The 22985-nt window shown below is 41.2% G+C and overlaps 1 protein-coding gene across 2 annotated transcripts in view; it reads right to left on the bottom strand.

The window, feature by feature from the left end:
- Positions 1-22985, bottom strand: part of EPB41L4A (erythrocyte membrane protein band 4.1 like 4A) — a 385559-nt gene that overhangs the window by 117335 nt on the left and 245239 nt on the right. For both annotated transcript variants that reach the window (XM_077462290.1, XM_077462291.1), the window contains one exon: positions 18098-18161. In XM_077462290.1, the coding sequence (XP_077318416.1) occupies positions 18098-18161 (64 nt within the window). The remainder of the gene's footprint in view (positions 1-18097; positions 18162-22985) is intronic.

Below are 22985 nucleotides of genomic sequence, written 5' to 3'. Positions count from 1 at the left end.
TTTTGATTAACATTTCCCATTCTTAGCAGTCATTCATACGTGTTTTTGAACTTACAACGTTAATAACTTTGTCCATGAACCATTTTTCTCATGGAGCCTGGGTTCACACTAATGCGGCTGCGGCTCACAGCAGGGGGTCCGGTGTGTCCCTGTCCACCAATTCAGGGGTGAGTCCGGTCTGAATTTTTGCCTGAATTCAAACCTGAAACAGAGCCAAAGATGTACAAGACCCAATCCAATGTGGACCGCAGCCTCCTCAGAGCTGTGTGAATCGACTTCATTGTGAGCTGGTCACACTCTCCTGTCATGCGAATTAGATGAGGGCAAACAATTTGCATTAGTTTGAACCCAGCCTAAAACATTTAGCAATTTTCAAAAGGGTGCCAGTAGCCAAAGTCATGTGACCGCACCACTGGCAACACACTCACTAGTCACTATATAAGCTAGCAGAAGGCCACTTGCTACTTCCTGACTTGTGGTTGGGTTTCAGCAGGGTTTCAAGTGACAGGATTGCCCATGTGGTATGGTGCTTAAGGAGCAGGAGAAATGTAAAGACATTTTAAATTTTAAAGAGTAGAATAGTAATGAGTAGAACAAATCATGTTAAAAAATATTATACATTTTTGTTCACAGCAAATAGTCAGAACATTTCAAAAGTAACAACTGAAAATTAATTGATAACAAAGAGAAACATACATGCTTCTTTAAAGAAGTTGTAACCCTAAAAAACAAACTCTCCTGTTCCTTTAAAGTACGTTAAACAGCATGGTGCTTCTGCAGTGTAACTTGTGCCACTCTATGCTGAAAAATACCTGGTTGATCCTGCCTGTTCCTGTGTTCCCCTATGTGAACTAATTGCAGTAATCATGGCCGCTGATCCATAATACCATGGTCAGTTTACGTGCCTTCGTCATTCAGCAATCTCTCCCTCTCCTCCTCCCTCCCCTCCTGTCAGCTCAGTAGTCTGTGTGTGTAAGCCAGCTCCTCCCCTCCCGCCGCTATTCTGCAGTGGCAGTAAAGTCGCTGGAAATAAATCCTGGAATTCCCTCTGTTAAAGCAAGATATACTGTACAGTGCAAGGTCATGTGACTACCTGACTGATGTCAGAGGGGAATCTCAGCCCCTCCCTCTGTAGTCCTTAGATCGGGGAAGGAGAGTGACGGGTGGTCACCTGACTACACAGCGGCACTGTAAAATAGGGTATTTAGCTGCAAATTTTTTAAAAAACACAGACACTGCACTGTATATCTTGTTGTAACAGAGGGGATTCCAGGATTTCTAATCAGTGACTTTACAAACGCCTTAAGTAATAAAAAAGAACCCAAGTAACCTTACGCAAATTAAGGCGAAGGCTACCTTTGATGTTCTCTTAACTCCCCCTTTCACCCCCCACCACTATAAAACCCCCCCCCCCCCACAGCCCCCTTCCCTTTTTCTTTTACCCCCACCCCACTCTACTGGTTACTGAGCTGGGTGGCTCATTATGGAGAAATCTATTGGCCTCCATGTATACCCTTTACCTCATACACCATTTTTCCATTGAAGTAAACACTCCAGAATGCTTTAATAATTGAAAACGTTCTCCAGAGTACTTGAGACAACTGGTTAATATAAAATACATCTTGTTTATTTAATGTGGAAACAACAGTGATTACATTGATATTCAATGACTTTGGTTTGTTTATGAAATTACCCTCTTGATGGAGAATCCTGTAAATTATATACTGTTCCATGAGTTAAAAATAAATAATTAAAAAATGAGGCTTAGTATTAGAGTTCAAGATTGTGTGGCCCTGGGTGAGGGCCTGGTTTTCATGAATCCCATGAACAAAATGGCAGAACACTAGAAGAAATTTCACCTTGGAACATATACCATTTTGACAGCAGACCATCTATTCACAAAAGATCTTTTGAGTTTCTGTACACAGTGCCCAGACATTGCTCTGGGCCAATTGTAAATGCACCTGTTAATAATTCTTTGTCCTTACTAACAGGTAATTCAGGTAACTGTTTGCCTTTTAAGGAATGTCTTAATGCATGCCAGGCATAGTTTGTGCAGGGGAGCATGAACTGCCAGTTTAACAGCCCAAGGCTTGATGATTAACGAAAAAAACCTGGCAGGATGACTCATGTAAACTAATCAAATGGCAATACTGTTACACTCCTCCCCCTTGTATGTGCACAGAGCAGGACAAAAGACAAACAGAATAATTTAATACCGCAGATAAAATGTATAAGAAATATCTACAAACATGTCATATCTCCCTGACTGTAATACAACCTGATAAACTACAACAGATGGACACCATAATGAACATTTGTCAGCACAATGAAACATTAAAGTGTATCTATGGCATGAAGACCCTATGAGATATTATGCCTGTGGTTGCTGTTGCCCTTCCCCCAGCTTTCTTGGTTGTTCCGGCTGCCGCGCTGGATGTTTTTTCCGATATCATGCTGCTCAGTTTACCACTCTTCCTCTCCTCCAGTAAGATCCTGTTGAGGAACTGCTGTCTCAGAAGGATCTTGAGAAACCTTTATCTGCCCTATATGGGACCTTGCTTGTTACTGACTCCCCCAAAATTGAGAAACTGTGGGATTCATGGAAACGGGACATTCCCTCTCTAGACCATAGAACACTGGGAGGATTTTTTTGGGCAATGCCCCAAACTGGTAATCTCCTCTAGGGACAAATTAATACAAATTGCGTTTTTAAATCGGGTATATTATATCCCAGTGAGACTGCAAAGCATATACCCAGATAGAGACCCTCACTGTCACTGCTGTCAGACCTGCTGGGTACCTACTATCACATTTTCTGGGAGTGCCCTAGGACCTTTACCTTCTGGTCCAAAGTATTTGAGCTCATTAACCTTAGGCTTGAGTTGTCAGTCCCTATGTCCCCAGAACTGGCCCTATTAAGGATCCAAGATGATGCTCAAAGGTCCTATAATTAGCATTAGTTATTTTATGGCAAAAAAAATAAAAAATCTCTGTAGGTGGTCCTCCCCTACTCTTCCTACTCTGTTGTCCTGGAAAACCATTATTGATGCTGTTTCCCTCCTTACAATTGGCGTACATTAGTCGTAGCTGCCCTTGGAAGTTTGATTAGGAATGGCTGCCATGGACCTCCGAATAGAGTGGATTTGGTGTGCGCCCCCCCCCTCCCCCAATAAGTAGGCCACAGTGTTTTGTGACCCCTCCCTCTCCCCTATGTCTTTTCCCCCCCAGGTTTTGTCCCTTTTCTTTTGGGATGCTATTGGTTATTATATGCTGTGACTGTTGGAATGTAGTGTTTTTTCAAACATATTTGTCAATTTGAGTTGCTGCTGGTTAACTGTTTGGATTATGTCTACCTTTTTCTTTATACTGACTATGCTTTGTCACACCATGTCAAACAGCTTTTATGTTTCTTTTTCTTCATATATGCTGTATTCTTATTGCCTTAATAAAGCAATCCTGTTTTTAGAAAAGTTTATTTATGGTCAAAGTTATAAAATCATATCTAAATTTCCACATTGAATTTCAAATATTCCTAACCTAACCTACAATCTGAACAATCTAAGTTTGTAAACTTACTTTGTGAGGATCCCCACACATTTACTTCCTTTAATTCCATGACACATATTCACTAATGCTCTGAGTAGACACTGTGGTGTCAAATAGTTCAGAGAGAGAGCCTTCTGAAACTAAAGGGGAACAGAGAGGAGGCATTTCAAGGTACAAAGTCAATAGAATTACTGCTTGCAGGCAGCAATGTACCATGGGATATGTAGTCCTTAGAAGTTGAAAGTAACAGCAGACAAGAAGCACGCAGGGAACCTAGGAAGTTGTGGAAAGAGATGACCAGAAGACAGGCAGAACTGACAAAATGCAAGGAGATTTTGCAAGTAAGCGTATATTGGATTGTCTGAAATAACTATTATATGTGTATGTTATTAGAGTGCTAATGTTATAAAATAAAGAGTATGCTGTGCTGTGACCATAGAACTCCTATATGCTATGATGAAGCCTGTAAGCTTTATTTGAAGCATCAACATAACTAAAGAAGTCTTTGTACACCTGTACAACTTTTGCTATAAAGGGTATACACATACACAAACTTCAGTATAATGTAACTAATGCAATGATCAGCAGAATAAACTGAAACAGTTTTAGAATTCCTTATAATAATAATAATAGAACAATTATTCATGCAATTAAAATTGTGTTCCAACTCTTGTTTGTTCTCTATGGTTTTCTATATACAAATCCTGCACAGCCCAGTAGACAACGGTCAATGGTTATTAAAAATTAAAAGGGGAGAGTAAACAGAGAGAGACACAGACAAGAAAGGCATGAAATGAAATAGCACAAGGCACAGAACCTCAGCTTCTAGACCCCAGGTTCCAATGTCTTATGTGTAATTCACATGAGCACTGACAATACCACTGGGAGTAAGGCTTAGTGAGAGGTCAGACCCTGCAGAAGAAGTAAATATGTGAAGTGTAAAATAATCAGATATTCTTTAAATACACAAGTAAATCTGTAACTAGCACAGATTCAGAATGACGTAGCAGAATGAGTAATGCCTATAGTCTATTGCACCTTGTCCTTGTTCTTTGCAATCCCCTGTGAAACCCTTTAAATTCACCAACAAAACTAGTTGTACAACTATTGTTATAGTATTTGTTCTCAAATATATGCCAGGTAAATTATTATTTCATACACAAAAACAAAACGCCCTATTGAGCTGATATAACCTTGCTGTATAATGTGGAAGACTGGAAACTTCAAGATTCATTTAAGCACTCAAGCATTACAGGAGAGAAGACTGGCCAGTGTTAACTGCACAGCAATGAAGCATCCTGCCAAGCAGGACGTCCTCCCTAATTCCTTGTAACATACCTCATTCCTTCTGTGCTATTTGCTGATCTTGGTATGTGCCAGGCAGCTCTGTGTTCATTTCTATAAAGCCAAAGAATTCACAGCTTAATCCCCAGGCAAACAGCCTTTAGCTCAGGTCAAAGACAGCAGAACTATTTCAGAGATGTATTATTTGGGTGTGGGATAGACGCAAGTGAAGGTCAGAGGGGGGAACTTTAAAAGTTGCTGCATTTTAGAAAAATAGTAAAGTCAGTAAGCATACATTAATTGTTTGCAGACACAAGGGGAATAAACCCCAGAAGAAACCCCAAAACAAGTACAGCAAAAAAAAAAAATGAACTTTATTAATACAAAGACTAAAAAAACATTAGTGCTAATATACATGTTACATGAATGAATAAAAACACATCTGTCCTAAATTGACAAAGTATTGTGTTATGATACAAGAATCACAAATAATGTAGCACCCCCTAAAAAGGTAGAAAACATGGGGGTGATGGTTGCTTATGTTATCCGATTCAGGAGGAAAAGGCAAAGAACCATCTGCAACAAAACGCGTCAATCAAATATAGAGACATCGTATTAACAAATAGTGAAAAGTAAGTATAAATGCCAAAAATGATAGACCGAGGAACTTAGCAAGCTGCTTACCAATATGGACTTGTAGCCCTGGGAGGCCAAATAGAGATGCTAGCAAGTGTCTCCCACGGTGGGTAATACGCTATTACATGCCTTCAGTGCTCACCCCCAACCCTTTATCCACAGCATTTCCTATGCGCAATACTTGAGACTGCGCAGGAATTGCACGGATGACAGTGATTTCGATCAACAGGCCAATGCCTTACATGAATGCCTCCGTCAGAGAGGTTATTTACAGACTATTTTGAAAAAAGAATTCCATAAAGTCTTAGGATGTAATAGAACTTCCTCGTAATATGATCCCCCCCTTTAAAACACAAAAAATATGGTTGAAATAATAACAACATTTTCAGCTCACCACAATCAACTTTGTGTTATTCTTTCCAACCAACAGGCATCTTAATCCTGACCATCTTACCCTAAAGAAATATGTGAGGCAATATTCCCAGCTGGTCTTCTGTCATGCCACCTCGTTGAGAGACCACTCAACTAGCAACTACTACCAACCTGGATCACAGGTCCCTCTAGGCCCCCAGGGGTCCTTTTGTTGTGGACTGTCTGTTCTGCAATTAAGTTAACCCCATGCTACAAATATTACATTGTTGTTTCTATTTTATAGTTACTTTGTGTTTGTTTTTGGCCTCCAGTGGTTTTTGGCCCTTTTGTGGACCTAGTCCCAGATGGATGGTCTTTTTGAGCCTTTGACCCTTGCAGACTAAATATATATATGGCCAACAACTCTTAAACTTTGAATATCAAACTATGCCCTCCTGTTTAACACATGAACCCCCTGGCATTTTACCTAGCCTATTCATTTAAAGTCAGTTTATTGGTACTAAATTCTCCACCCATTGTTTTCCCCACCATTTCCCCCTCCACCCCCCTCTCTTTTTTCTCCTTCCCCTCTCCCCTTTTCCTTCTTCCCCTTTCCCATTCCCAAATCCCCCCGTTTCTTTCCTGTTCCCCTCCCTTTCTCTGTTTTTCTGACCTTGTCTGTTGCTTCTTCTTTGATGACCTCCCAAGTTCTTTATCTACAATTTTGTCTCTAGTCCTGAGGGTGGTACATTCACTTTTTTGCCTAACATTTTGCCCCCCCCCCCGTGTCTGCCATGGGGGGACACATGCTGGTGCCCCTGTTTGGCCCCCCAGGGATAGAAGCCCATATTGGTAAGCAACTTGCCTCAGTGTATCATTGTGGTATTTATACTTAATTTTCACTATTTGTTATATGATGTCTCAATATTTGATTGTCACTTTTTTTGCTGATGGTTCTTAGACTTTTCTCCTGAAGAAGATGATAAATCTGTGAAACATGTAGAAGAGCAACCATCACCCCCATGTTTTATACCTTTTTAGGGGTGCTATATTATTTGTGATTCTTGTACAAAAACACAATACTTTTAGGACACATGTATTTTTATTCATGTAACGTGTATATGCACTAAAGTTTTTTAATCTTTGTATCAATAAACGTATATATAATTTCAATGTTACTTTATATTGTATGTGTTATTAATGAGTACTGAGATTTTTTTTTCCATTTTTTGCTTTACTTCTTTTGGGGTTCATTCCCTTTGTGTCTGCAATCAATTAACTCTGGATGATGGTACTCCCTATTTTTCCAGTGTATATTGACTATACTTATTTGAAGCATATTTTAAAACAAAATGATACATTAATTGGTTTTGGAGCAGTTCAGATTCAAATTCTGTTTAGTTCACCTTAGTCGTTGTTTTTGGCAACCTAAAATTTGTCCTACATTAACTGTCAATATCAGCTAAATGTTTAAAAATGTAATCAGAAACCATGCAGTTTTTCACATAACGTAGTACAGATTTTATCAACTAGGGTAGTCAATCCTTAAATAAGGATGGCCACACACAGTGTTATTCAACTGACCTGGGCATCACCAGAAACATATGAACAGTGCGAGGTTTAACACCTGATCAATTAAAGGGACTCATTCATTACTTTGTGCACAAATCCTGCACTATGATGAAATATATTTGCAACTGATGATAGTTCCTGGGCCACTAACGTTCTGGGTCAGAGTGAAAAGTGTAACCAGGTCCAAGAGTTTCAGTGATGATTGGCAGTTCTCTTACCATTCTCCTTTTTATATAGCTGCTTTGCTTTTATATGGCTGCTTTGCTTTTCTATGACAGCCTAAAGCCTGGTACATACTATTATTTTTTCTGTTCAACCCAGTGAGTTGAAAAAAAAAAACTGTCAGCTCTGGTCAGAGTCGCTGTACTAATGATCCAATGTTAGTACGTCGACCCCCCCGCTGAGCTGTTGTGTTCTGATCCAGCCCCCACACTCTAATCAGAACTCTCAGCCATTGGTTGAGAACAATGATCGGGAGCCGGCCAGTTGACAGTTTTCTAGCATGCTTGTATGACAGAAGCTGGCCATTTTCGGACAGGGTGCCATACACACAGGCCGATGATGGCTGGCATTCAGCCCATGTGTATGGGGCTTTAGGCTATATGACACTAGAAAATTGATAGGGAAGGCAAGGTAACCAATCACCAGTTTCTACAGTATTGCTGCCTTGCTGGCCAGACATATAAAGTGTTTCTTTCTTGCTGGCGGAAATTCTACAATATATGACCCAACAAAAGAAGATGGTTTCTTTGCCCTCTCTAGAAAACTTGTCACTTTTCACCAGTGGTAGAATCAGGAGTGTATCATAGGCAGTGGTCTATTCTATGCATGAAGGTAAAAAAACCTTCTGCGTGCTGCTCCCCCCACAGTCACCCGATCTCCGTCTCGATCCAGCAATGTGCACAAGAGCCTCAGCTGTCCCAGGACTCCCTCTTCTCATTGGCTGAGACAGCAACAGAAGCCATTGGCTCCATTGCTATCAATCACAGCCAGTGAGCCAATGAGGAGAGAGGGAGAGCAGGGCTGAGCTGTGATTCTATGTGTCTTACGGACGCATAGAGCAGGGCTCAGGAGCGAGAGAGAGGGTAAAGCCAGGAGCACTGGCGGGGGACCCAAGAAGAAGAGGATTGGGGCTGCTTTGTGCAAAACCATTGCACAGAGCAGGTTAGTATGACATGTTTTTTATTTAGAGGGGAAAAAAGCCAAAACTTTAGGCTGGGTTCACACTGAGGAATGAAACGTCTGACAGCAGGGGGGGGGGGGGGTTGTTGCATTTCCATTCACAGTTTCAGGACCGATTTCAGCCTGATTTTTTGGAGGATTGCTAGTGTGTCATAGAAGGTGGACAGACATGCAAGCATGATCCAACCACCCATAAGCATATGTGCTGGCCCGTGCCTGCTTGTGGTCAAAGTGGACCTTCAGCCATCACATATTTTTCTAGCCCTTCATAGGCAAAGCACAGGTTCGCTGTAAGCTGCTTCTCCCCTACTGCACATCTGTTGTGGTAGTGAAAAATTATATTTGTTAGAAAGAGAAATGCAGCTAGTATAGTTTGGAAATTGTGCATTAGAAATGCATGATCAATAAAGTTCTGCATGTATAGCTAGCATAAGCAATTACAGACATAAGCACAAAAAAATGAACTTGTCTCTTCTACTTTCCATCACGCCACCCTCAATCACAAGCACTTCTGTTTACCAGTGAGTAATTTGTTTATACACAATTTACTGCAGAAGCCCTGTTACAGCTGTATGTCAGTTATGAATTTATTACAAAAAGCTCCAGGCTGCAACACTTTGTCATGTACTCTGCACTCACAGATAGGCCTCTTTTCATTTCGAGATTTCTAAATGGATGTAGATAAAATTTCCATTTCAATCTATTCTCTGTTATGATTACAGTGTACAGGACAACAAGGAAAGCATGGGATTTTCTTCCTATTAACGTGTTCATTGCTGCCTTGAATTAAAAAATCGGTCTTGTATTAAAGGTTTCAGTTATACAGGCGATACATTTTTTTTTTCTGGGAGAAGAACCTCTCTCTTATGTTACAATAACTGGTCTTGGTATAAAAAAAAATATTAGAATAGTGCCCCATGATTGGTGTCAGTGGGAGAAATTGTGCCCCATCATTGGTGTCAATGGGAGAAATATTACCTCATCATTGGTATCAGTGGGAGAAATAGTGCCCCATCATTGATGTCAGCAGGAGGAATAATGCCCCATAATTGGTGTATGTGGGAGGAATTCTGCCCCATCATTGGTTTCAGTGGGTGGAAAAGTGCCCCATAATTGGTGTATGTGGGAGGAATTCTGCTCCATCATTGGTGTCAGTGGGAAGAATGCTGCCCCTTTATTGGTGTCAGTGGGAGAATTTGTTTCCTATCTGTGGGGTCAGTAGTAGGAATAGTACCCCATTGTTGGTGTCACTGGGAGGAATAGTGCCCCCCATCATTGGTGTCAGTGGGAAGACTAGTGCCCCATCGTTGGTGCCAGTGGAAGCAATACTGCCTGATAACAGTGGAAGGAATAGTGCCACAAGGGCCGGATAAAGGCAAGCAAAGAGGCACATCCAGTCCGAGGGCCGCAGTTTGGAGACCCGTGATCTAAGTCAAAGTAGCATTAAACCCAGTTGCTACACTTTCACAATGCGATTGCAAAAGTTGTTTTTAATCTTTTAAAAATGTTTTTTTTTTAAATAAATTAGCACCTTGTGATGCTGGCATTAAGGTCCACGACCAGTCATTTCCTGTTATGAAGTGATAACTCTCTCCCAATTATGCTCCTGTGTTGTCATCACATGTACCCCGATGGAGACTACCAAAGCATACAGAACTTAAATATAAAGTTCTGCTCAAGCCAGAATAAGATCTGTTTCTCTTTGAGCCTTGTGACTACTGGTTCCTTCCTGATGGTTGATGTAAACAACTGCCGTAGAATTGTCAGACTGAATCATAGTTGGATAACCTCGCAGACAAGAGTACTAGAGTTGAAGGGATAACCAAATCAACCTGAGTTCAAGTACATTGATCAGTAGAACAGCTCCTTCTGACAAATAAGTCCCTACCCCAGGAGGGTATCCATAACTTTTCCACAACCCATTAGGCTGGCATTTGTTGTTAGAAACTTTCAAAACAAATGGAGAAAGGCATTTTCTGATTCTAGCGCCAAACTCATGACCTACCAGGCCATGCTAATCCTGGCTTCGCTGGTCAGGTGTATGGGACCATCCAGAGACTGCACCCTCTTGTCCCATAATGTCAAAGTTTTGAGTTGTGACAGTCTGGAGTGAAACTGGACATATGCGACTGCATTGAAGGAGGCCACCATCAGGCCCAAAACCCTCATGCAAATGCATAGGGTTGGTTGGTTCCTGGACTGTAGAGACTAGATGTAGGTGTGGACAATCTGGAGTTTGTCCAGGTGAAGGGAAACCTTCAACAGGGCTGTATCTAAAATGAAGCATGGATACTCCAAGCGATGAGACCATTCCAGTACTAATTTCTGAAGATATAGAAAATACTAGAATCTCTGTATGGTCTGTACAATCTGTTGAAAATTTGTTGACAGAGCCAAAGTCAACTGTTACCTTAAAAGAAAGTTATCCAGATATCCTACTATGGGGCTGCTCTGAGAGCAAAGCAAAATGAGAACATGCGTTAAGATCTTGGTGAAGAACTGAAGTGCAGTAGACAGGTCAAAAGAAAAGGCAACAAACAGGTAAAGTTGTGTCCCCACAGCAAAACACATGTAGCAACGATACGCCTGGAAGAAAGGGACATGTAAGTAGGCATCCTTGATGTTCACAGGGGCCAGAATGTCCCCTGCATACATTTCATGTGAAATTTTTGTACCCAGAGGAACGTTATGAGAACCTTCATATCTAGCATATGGCAAATGTAACCTTTTCCTGTGGGGACAGTAAATATGTTTGACTAGATACTTTGAAACCTCTCCCTGTTCCACGACAATGGAAAAGCTGAGGAAGGGCAGCATGAACATCCACCAATCTTTGGGTGACATTGGTGAGTTGGACAACATGAAGGGTGAAGGTAGAGAATGAAAATACTAGTTTCCTAGGAACAGATGGCCACAACGGCCAAAAAACGTAACCCCGATTCTTCACAATGGGGACACCACATCATTGTGAAGAAAGTTTGTTTGTGAACTTCAAGGATTTGGGTTCCAGGACTAATGGCAAGACTTAAAGAAGTATATAACCCAAATGCAAATATTTATTATATTGCAGCTTACCAATTCTTAGATGTGCTGGCTACATCCTTTTTAGTTGTTCTTTCCAACCAGTAAGTCTGTTATTTTTCAACAGAAAAGCTCTCTTGCGGATACAGGGATGAGACAGACCATTAACACCGGTAGGGGTGCTTAAAATAATCCATTTTTTTTCTATTTATATAGAACCTTTATACCAAAAGGAGAAAAGAACCGCTTGCTGTAACTTATTATAAATTATTAGCTGGAGCTCAGCATCAATTTGTTACTATATTTAGAATATAGACCAGCCATTCTGAATCAGAGTTCCATGGAACCCTGGGCTTCTTCCAGAGGTTGTTAAGGGTTCCTTGAGCTGTGGCTGATGAACCACCTTTTTGATGGTGCCTATAGATTTCAAGGTTCACCATCACTTAGCAAAGCCAGCAGCATGACACAAAATATATTTTTAGCTGTCTTTAAGGGTGGCATTCTGAGCACCACTTTAAGGGGAACATTCTTCCTACTGACCACCAGTATAAGGGGCATTCTTCCTATTGACCCTTGATGAATTTGTTTTAGTAAGGGTTCCTCGAGACCTGAAAATTATTTTTGGGGTTCCTCTAGGGTTAAAAGGTTGAGAAAGCCTGCCCTAGACTGACAATACAGCTGTCCAAATTTGCCCCCTGTGCTCTTTCATTCAGAGTGGGGGACACTCTAATACAGGAGGTGAGTTACTGGCCAGATCGCCAGGTGAAAACAGAGGCAAGAAGCCAATGAAAAGAAAACTAATGCAGCCACCACATCTAATGACTGGTAAGCTGCAATATACAGTATTGTATTTTGGGCTTTGGGTATAATACCGCTTTAAGTCTTTGCCTTTGGCTTAGGAAACATAAAAGGAGCTTCTTTTACCAGACAAAGGGTGCTCTTCACTCCAGTGACATGCTTCAAAAATGTGTCCAAGGATTCATCAAAGAGGCTTTCCCCTAAAGGGCAAATGCAAAAGGTGCTTCTTTCACTGATGCTCCACTGACCATCATTTGAACCAAACGGTTCTCTGCATGTGCACCAAAAGGAGACTCATTCTGGATATTAAGCAAATGATATCTGCAAATCTATCAACACAGTAGAGTAGAGCCATGAGCATGAGCTACAGTTGTTGGAAGACAGAAGGATCCATGGGATAGAACCATAATAAAAATGATGGTGCTGCCCATTTGGAATAAATCTGGTCCATCCTGGAAGCACTGAGGATTTTGAATCCCCAGACCACTGAGGTGGCTGTGGGGGTGCTGATAGCTTGGCAACCCCAGAGGTAAGTACAGGGGAACAAGGGGGTGGGGAGTGTGTCCAGTGTTAGTTCATATTTACATTTTTTCTGTAAAGGTAAACTAGCACTTTAACTGAGTAACCCCCTGTACACACGGTCGGACATTCCATCGGATTTTTTCTGACTGATTTTTTCAGACGGATTTTGTCCGAAACTGGTGTTGCATACACACGGTCTGACAAAGTTGTCGGAAAATCCGATTGTTCGGAACGTGATGACGTTCGTTAGTTGCAGGGCCGTCTTTAATATTGACTGGACTCTGGACAAACATTTTCTTGGGCCCCATGCAATTTCGCTCTCCACATGCTTTGAGACATACAATAAATAGCTGCTCGAGGTTACAGCACACATTATGGCTCACTGTTATTTTCTAGAGGTTACAGCACATGACTTCTGCTTGTTGATTGGTTGCTAGAGATTACTGTACATCAATACTGCTCACTGATTGAATGCTAGAGGTTACTGAACATGTATACCACTCACTAATTGGTTTTTAGAGGTTAATGTACATTACTACTGCTCACTGATTGGTTGCAAGAGGTTAGTGCACAGCATTACTGCTCACTGATTTGTTACCAAAATTCAGGGTGCTATGGCACCATGTTATTTTGAAGAAGATTTCCACCTCCAATTTGCTTACTTTTGCAGGACAAGATGTTAGGCTTAATGACCACAATTATAGGCAGGACTTTCAAGCATGCTCCTTTACCTCCCCAGTGGGCAGCATTCAGCAGAAGTGATGGTGGATATGACCTCAGGGGGACATGTTATACATATGAATGCCGTCTCTATTTAAATATCAATGGCACAGTCCATGACTATTTACATATTAATGCCACCACTATTTACATATCAATGCAAGTTATTTACATGTACACACAGGGTCTGCAGGTGAGCCATCTGTACATGGCAATAGGGCAGAGCTGGTCAGCAGCAGCAGCAGTTTACACTGAGGTATCGGGATATAGCACGGGTCTAAAACTTCAAGAGATAAGGGAATTTAAACTGGGATAGTTGGCAAGTATGAGGCAGCTGCTTTGGGCCCCACTACAATGATGGGGCCCAGGGCAGCTGCCCCCTTTTGCCCTGCCTTAAAAACGGTCCTGGCGACGGGACTATGTTGCGGCTAGTAGCCAATAGCTTGGGTCTCGTAATCTGATCTGAGCATGCATGGTACTTTGTCCGATCGGAATTCTCTACAAACGTTTGGAAAAAGTTAGATCAGATTTTGTTGTCGGAAAATTTGAGGTCCTGCTCTCAATTTTTTTCCGTTGTATATTCCGACAGAAAAAGTCCTATAGAGCCCACGCATGATTGGATTTTCCAACAATATAATCCGATCGGACCTTTTCCGTCAGTACTGAGTCCTACCTATCCCGATACCAACTTGCGCACAATTCAAAATCAAATAATGCACTTCATATGGCACAATCACAAACCTAGGCTTTTGAAGCACATCATTTTCCAATCTGGCAAAAAGGAGGCCTGAGCATCCCAGATTTTTTTAGATACTATCATGATGCACAGCTGGTCCAATGAAGGAAATGTCATGCCAATAATGAAACTCCACTGTAGGTTCCATTAGAGGCAGTCGATTGTGCCCCACTGTCCATACATAACCTGCTGTGGCTACACCCATGAGGTCCTCCTTCCCTAATCCTATCTTGTGACTACAAGTCTGGGAAGATGGTAAGCAGGGTCAGCCCATCCAATAGGGGCACCGCCCCCCCATACTCTCCACCCCTATATGCAGTGGATAGATTCATGCATAGCATGAATCTATCCACGGCCGCCGTGCCCTATTCATGTGTCTGGCCCCTTTTGGGTCACCAGGCATATGAATTAGAGCGGCCAGGTTTTTTTTTAAAGAATATAATTAGAGCCATAGGCTCTAATAGGCTTCAAAGTAGGAGCAGCTTTCCCCGAGCCTGCCACACTCCCACTGCCCACATCCAAGATAAGAACAGGGGGTGGGGGTGGGGGCCGTGTTAGTGCCGGCAGCCCAGGGGGGATGTTTGCTGCGCCCCCCCCAAAAGAAAACCCACCAACCGCCACTGACATTAAGTACTCTGGAAGTCTGCTCTCCACATACCTATCATTATTATCGATTTTAGGCAATCCTGCCTTCACCCCAGTTTTCGAACCACCACAGGTTTTCAAGCATTGGATTGACCTATAATTGACCTGCTTCCATGCTCCTCTTTCCCCAAATGGCATGAAATTCTTTGCAGATCTCCAAATGACCAACCAACTTCACACAGAGCTGTTTCATTATTTACAGGTCAAACACTTTCATCCACAATACATTTACAAGAGGATAGACTATCTATTACCCCATTTGAACTTAAGGCTGGGTTCACACTATTGCAAATTGGATGTGGGTTTCCCCACATCCAATTCTCATGTCAGGAGATTGTAACCGATGGAGCCGGTTCACACATCTCCAGAGCAGCTCTGATGCAAACTGCACAGGTGTCCTGTGCGTCTTCTGCTCCATTCCAGGTCTGAATTCAGCTAAAAATTCAGGCTGAAATTGGACCTGAAACGGTGTACATAGATGCACCGAACCCCTGCTGTGAGCCATTCCGTGCTGTGAACCCAGCTTGCATGTCAAAATGAGCCACGCACTCCAGAGTTGATTTCCCTTTTGTATAACATGTTTATCTCAAAATTTAGTTCAGAGACTTTAAATTACATGGGCAGTTGGGAAAGGGACTTAGACATACACGAAACACAGCCAAGGCCAATTATAAAGTATTACTTAGGCAATATATGTGCCTGTCAGGTTAACTCAGGTTAACCCTGGTGCCCAGCTGACCCGCTTCTGTGGTTGTTCAGACCTGGGCACATTTCTCCATTGTTTTGGTGGCCCTGCCCGGTGGTACATAATGGTCACAAGTGTATGCTATCTCTGTGACTCTTTTACAAAAACCCTTACCAATGGTACAATAATAAGCACTTCTTAACTGGAATCCCGACAGGATTACCAAGCAATGATTTACTCCTGTGACCCTTGTCTTGACCACCACAAAACAGATAATAGCAAAAGCGCTACCTTGTCTTAACAGAGGTTAAAGTGGTTGTAAACTCTCCCCCACAACTTTGTCCCATGTAAATCAGCATAAAAAACCCTAATGAACACTACTTGTAGATATCTCCTTACTTGCTTAGTATTGTTGTAATCATTTTTGTTCTTTAGAATGACGTCACTGAGCATGCCCAGATCTCCCCTGATTTACAGCACACTCTGTGTACTTCGTCTGTCTATTATCAGGACTTCCTACGGCACAACACTGAAATGCCAGGAGACTGAAGAGTCATTCAGAGCTTCCTCCTACACCCCATGTGACCATGTGACATTACATGCAATGTAAAGCAGGGCATGGGACAGCATTACTGCAGTCTTATCAGCTCAAGCAAGTCAGTTATGAACAGGGAAGCAGGGTTGCCATAGAAACGTTGGATTGAGAAGGAGGCTTGGTTAACAGTACAGGAACTACTCAATTTAAGGGCGGAAATACACTCCACTGTGGACACAGAAAACAATACTTAAGATGGCGCTGCCCAACCCCTGGAAACAAGTTTTTTTAAGTTTCTTTAAACAGTAAGTAATATGCAATTTAGGCTGGATTACAGTGTCTATAGTTTGATAATTACTTATTATAATGGACTAAATGAAAAGAAGCATCAGAGTGGAAGAGTTTACTTTCTCTTTAAATCCCAGATGCAATGGGTTATGATTAATGAGAAACTTAGCCCTTGTACTCACGGTCGGAGATTCTGACGGAATGTGTCTGATCGGACCGTTTTGTCGGATATTCCGACTGTGTGTGGTCTACATCGGACTGTTTCCGTCGGAGTATCCGACGGACCAAGTTTTCCAACTTGTTGGTAAAATTTTCAGACAAAATGCTCCGATCGGACATACTCCGATCATGTGTAGAGAATTCCAATCGGACAAAGTGCCACGCATGCTCAGATCAAATTCCTACACCAAAGCTATTGGCTACTAGCGTGAACGTAGTCCCGTCGTAACGAAATAACGTAATCACGTCGGATTTTCCGACAACTTTGTCCGACCGTGTGTATGCAACAGTTTTGGACAAAATCCGTCGGACAAAATCCGACGGATTTGGTTGTCGGAATCTCCGACCGTGTGTACAAGGGCTAACAACTAAACTACAGGGCACTTTACCCAAATACCAACGAGTTTAGGAACCCTGGGCCACTCACTTTCTCCCAAGGAACTTTGATTGTTGCCTCCTGGAAATTTGTTATTTGCTACTACCCATACTGGGAAATTAGCATGGACTGTGAACCCACCTAGCCACCCTTCCTCGCCTCTCTCTTTCCTTCCTTACTCTCTTTCTTAGTATTTTCTCTCACTTCTTAAACACCTAATTTTTCTCTCTTTCGATTTTTCACCCTATCATAACTTCTCTCACTTCATTGCTGATACCTAATATACAAGGAATGTATCCAATAACAATTCATATGTTGCTTACATTTTTATAATACAAGGCTGGCGAGCCTTACTTGCTCTTGTATAATTGTAAGCTATGCACCCTAATGACCTATGTAATACACCAATGTATGCTTATTAATTAATCATTGATGTGCTTCTTTGCATACTTTTTATTCTCATTTGAAATAAATAAAAAGATTGATCAAAAAAAATAAATAAATATATATATATATATATATATATATATATATATATATATATATATATATATATGTGTGTTAAAACAGTGCACTGCAAAATGCCATTCATACAAGTAGTGACTGCTAGACTTGCCCATCCTCACAATGACAAATGACCACAGACTGACATTTGTCAAATTCAGCTTCTCTCTTCGACAAATGTTATATCTTTTTTATGACAAGAAATCATGATTATGCATATGTTTCCAACTCCTTAGCAATTACATATTGTTCTATATGTAGCTCAATTACCAATCATATAGTGAATCTAAAATTCAAATTATTGAAGGAAAAAAAGGATAAAGTCAAAAAATATTTCTTTATACACACAAAGAGAAACATGTTGCTGAAACAAAATTTGGTTGTATAGTTTATACTTTTACTGCACACTGCAACATGACTTAAAACACATATGCAATTCAGCTTATGTTTCAAATACATTTTTTTTTCACTTACATCTTTTCCAAGGACTCTTAGTTCAAACTGTGTCTCTTTAAAATGTATTTTTGTGATTCTTGGCCTACAAAGAAGATTAAAGTAAATAGCTGTGTGAAAGAAAGTACATATAAAGGAAGCATAAAAGCTGAAATGTTTGTTAGCATTGGTCAAATTTGCACTGATGTGTTTAAAGTGGATCTTTACCCCTTTCACAAAAATTCACATCAGCATGCTGATGTGAAATTACCCTATAGTGATAGATAAAATTAAATATTTTCTCTATTACCTAACTTTTCTGGTTTCCCACTTCCTGGTCTTAAAGTGTTACTAAACCCAGGACCTTGCATTCAGTTTATCTGGTCTACCACAGTACACAGAACATGGAAATGCAATTATTTTAGTAAATATAAAGTGCTAAATACCTGTTCCCATTAATAGTATATAGCAGTCTGGTAACTTCTATCAGTGTCTGATTAAAGCTTGTAGGGTGACTTTTTATTCTCCTCTGACTGTCATATGAGGCTGTAGGACACTTGGCCCTCTGTCTGGACAGTGCTGATTGCCCCTGTGCCGATCACATGTAGCCTCCCAAGAAAAAAAACAAATGCTCTAGCAATACACACCAAACGGAGCATGTGCAGAGTGCCCCCAAGACTATATTCTATCAGCAGATGGATTGGGGACTGTAGAAGAAGGGTAAGATCAGAGAAGATGGGATCAAACAGCCTATTTACACAATGCAGATGATTCACTCCTTAGGTTCCACAGTGAGTATAACAAGCACGCTTTACTGCATATACAGATTGATTTTCCTGTTGTGGGTTCAGTAACACTTTAAGAAAAATTGTAAGTAGCCCAAACTGCAAGATCTCTATTAAAAAAAGTTTTTGTTTTTTTTCATTATAGATTTGTGTAACGTATAGTGCATGTACAAAATGTGGCACATGACATCATGCACCTTAACTTTCACATGCACCATATGATATTACACTAATATGCTTGAGGGGAAAAAAAAGCTTAACCAGAAGATCTCGGGGGAAAGTCTTTTTTTCCCAACGAGGTAATGTGGTAGAGCAAATGTGCATGACAGCATTATAGTCTGCCTTCTACCATCTCCTTTGCTGGCCAACCAATGTCACAAGCAGAACCACATTTTATTTTGTTCAAATGGTGGCATGGGTTTCCGATCCTCGGCGGCACAGAGCAATGCGCCTGGGGTAACTATGTAATGAGGAGGCAAGTAAGTACCACTAATTTTATTTGTTTTAGTTTGTAGAATCTATTTAGAACAGGTTGTCACAAGCCTAAGCAATCAAACCTCTGCTAATCATAAATGAATATACTGTATGTTACTTTTATCGAAGACCACATGTCAAAATTATTAATAGATCCAGAATTATCCTCAGAAGAAATGATATGCAAGTTGTGACTTTTAGTGTTAAAAGTCGAGTTTGGCCCTGCCCCTTCTTCCTCCTGAACCTCCCTCTTTAGTGGAAAGGGTTCTTAGAAAATATGTTTTAACTGAACTTTTTGTCAAGATGTTTATACAATATCAGTGTATATATAAAAGTTACAGGAGCAGGTGCAGGTTTAATAACAAACATCTCCAGGAGAATATTATGTAAGAAGCAAACTTGATGTTGAAATGCTGCTGCTATCTCACTAAATATCTACATTCCATTCTCAAGTAGCAGAAATAGAAAAGCAAAGCAAATGGTGCTACAAAGTGAAGCTAACTTCCAACTGCTATGGGCTATGTATACTTTTTTTTTGGCCACATCAGTACCTTTCCGCCAGAGACTGAATTCAGCTTACCGCTCATTAATGTCTCGTTCACAGTTTCGCATCATCGTGGCTTATTTAATTGCATAAATTTTTGCAAAGAAATTTTTTGTAATCGCATTAAAAATTCCATATTATTTAATAAAATACAAACAAGTAACGTAAGTGAACTTTCACGTAATATATGCCGTGGCTATACCTATTCCCCTGGCATCTCCTGAATACAATTTAAGTTTTTCTCCCCCCCCCCTCCCCCCCCTCCATCCCCGCAAGCTCCCCACATACACATGATTACAGATAGTTACGATGTGATCTCCTCACTCCTCTCTCCAATTCTGTACCAGTAACGTTCGCAAGTTAGCTAACAGGTTCCTGAAGAGACCAGCAGGGAGGAAAGAACAAAAGTAAAAAAAAAAAAGAAAAAGGAACACCAGATATTCATAGGGAAAGTCAGTTTTCCGTGAAAAATCTACAGCCCATCCACCTAAAGTAGAATACCTAACTTCCCCAGACTAGACCCCCATAAGCTCCTGAACTTCTTATTATTGCCCTGTCTAGTGAAAAAGACCCTCTCATTAGCGATTGTCTTTTTTATATTTACCGTCCAAGTTTCAACTGATGGACCTAAATGTGAATGCCATTGTTGAGCAATTAATTTCCTTGCTTGGAAAAGACATCTAATCACTGGTGTTTTAATAACGTTAGGAATTATACAATCCTCAGGAATAGTCAGAAGACAGGTCCTGACTGTTGCTTTCAGTGTTAAATTAAAGACTCTGTTGATCTGATCTATAACCTGCGTCCAGTACCTAAATAACTTCGGGCACCTCCAGAACATATGGATAAAATCACCAGTCATGCCACATCTAGGGCACTGGTCATTGTTTCTCCATCCTAGTTTGAACATTTTCCTGGGGGTATGATACACCCGATAGAAAAAAAAAAGTGGGAAACTTTCTGGGAAGGGGAGATCGAAACTCTAGTGCCATATTCAATTATCCGGTCCCAATCGGAATTAGACAGAGGGCCTACATCTTTCTCCCATTTTTTCCTACTTTTAAGCAAGGTGTCATGATCAAACATTTTATCCCCTAATCTAGCATACATATACGAAATCAGTCCCTTGAGTGTATCCTGGGTCGTGATCTGCGACAACACAGGCATCTGAATCCATTGAACCTTTTGAGGTCCAAATTGCGACTGGACTGCATGCCTAACCTGGAGATATTTATAAAAGGCACGGTTCGACAATGAGAACTCAGATTTTAAGGTATTAAATTATTTAATTTCTGAACCCTGGAATATTTGAATTAGATGGTTTATACCTTGGTTCACCCATTCCCTAGATCTTTCAACTTTAGCTATTTCGGCCAGATTTCTGTTATTCCATAAAGGGGCCAATACGGATACCCCCTGGTATCCTAGTATAGCCTTAACTGTTTTCCAAAGTTTAACAATCTGATTGATTGTCGGGCAACTTATACCGAACGAGTTTGCCTCAAGGGCCTCAATAAGTGTATTGTGGGGGCATCCTAACATTAATAGGCTATGGCGTGGCAAGCCCTCGCTTAACATTCCTGCTATATGCTGCATCTGTGCTGCCAAATAGTAAAGCCTAGGATGTGGAACCGCCATCCCCCCATCCTCCAACGGTAGCTGCAACGTCCGTAGACTTATCCTAGGCGGCCCCTTTTTCCATATAAAATCTCTAAACAGAGATTCTATTTTCTTAAACCACCGCGAGCCAATCCATACAGGCGAGTTATGGAGAAAATATAAAATTTGGGGGAGCCAAACCATCTTAACCAAGTTACAGCGTCCCGCCATCGATATGGGGAGGCGGCTCCAAATATCTGCCTTGTCTTTGAGTTTCAGCAAAAGTTGTCTTCCAGATACCCTTTTACGTCCCTTGCCATCCAGACCCCCAAGTACTTAAATTTCTCTACCACCTTCAAATTAAAAGTGTCTTGTATTACATTGATGGCCCCCATATCTATCGGGAGTAGTGCCGATTTATCCCAATTAATAGTCAGTCCAGAAACTTGGCCAAATTCCCTAATCATTTTCATAGCCGCTTTCAGCGAAGCTTGAGCCTCTCCCAAAAAAAGCAAAATATCGTCGGCAAATAGTGAGATCTTTTCCTCCATCTGACCTCTCCTGAATCCCTGAATATCTGGATTCGCCCTAATAGCTATGGCCAATGGCTCCATTGCCAGGACGAAAAGCAAGGGGGAAAGGGGACAGCCCTGCCTTGTTCCTCGTTCCAGTTGAAAAGCCTCAGAATACTCATTATTAATTTTTATTTTTGCGCTTGGATTAGTATAGAGCATTTTTACCCATTTAATAAAAATTGGGCCACACCCAAATCTAGAGAGTACTTCAAACAAATATTCCCACTCAAGACAATCAAAAGCCTTGGCTGCATCCAAGGCTAGTATTGCCCTGGGGCCTCCATCATCTACCGGAATCTGGACATTCAACTGGGCTCTACGTATATTAATGCTAGTAGACCTGTTCGAGATAAATCCCGACTGGTCAGAATGGATGAGCGTATGAATAAACTTTTTTAAGCGAGTTGCCAATATTTTCGCTAGAATCTTTACGTCCGTACAAAGCAGCGAAATCGGACGATACGAAGCAGGATCCATAGGGTCTTTCCCCTCCTTGGGGAGAACCACTATATTAGCCTCCAGCATTGAGGGAGGCAACGTCCCTGTCTCCAAAGACTGGGTCAATGCCTCCAACAACTCCGGCAGCAGGACCTCACCATATTTCTTTTAAACCTCGATAGGAAACCCATCAGGTCCTGGTGATTTTAGATTGGGCATCTCTGCCACCGTTTTACGAAGTTCCTCAATTGTTATTGGGGCCTCCATTGCCACAAAGTCTTCTACTGACAATGTTGGTATACTTATATTTCCTAAAAATTTAACCGCCATTCCCACCTCTCCTCCCCTCTGAGATTTATATAGAGAATGATAATAATGGTGAAATATATTTTTGATCATAATAGGATCAGAAGTGATCTCCCCCTGTGGGGTCCTGACCGCTAGTACCGTTGAAGGGGCAGTGTATACTAGTTATCAATATGCCCAACCACTGAGATTCAATCTACAGATCAGAA

This window comes from Lithobates pipiens, unplaced genomic scaffold, assembly GCF_037356315.1.
Source record: "Lithobates pipiens isolate NorthernLeopardFrog02 unplaced genomic scaffold, aLitPip1_a1.2 Scaffold_3, whole genome shotgun sequence".
NCBI classification, from domain to species: domain Eukaryota; kingdom Metazoa; phylum Chordata; class Amphibia; order Anura; family Ranidae; genus Lithobates; species Lithobates pipiens.
The sequence above is the reverse complement of the archived record's forward strand: the minus strand, read 5'-3'. Positions and strand labels throughout refer to the sequence as shown.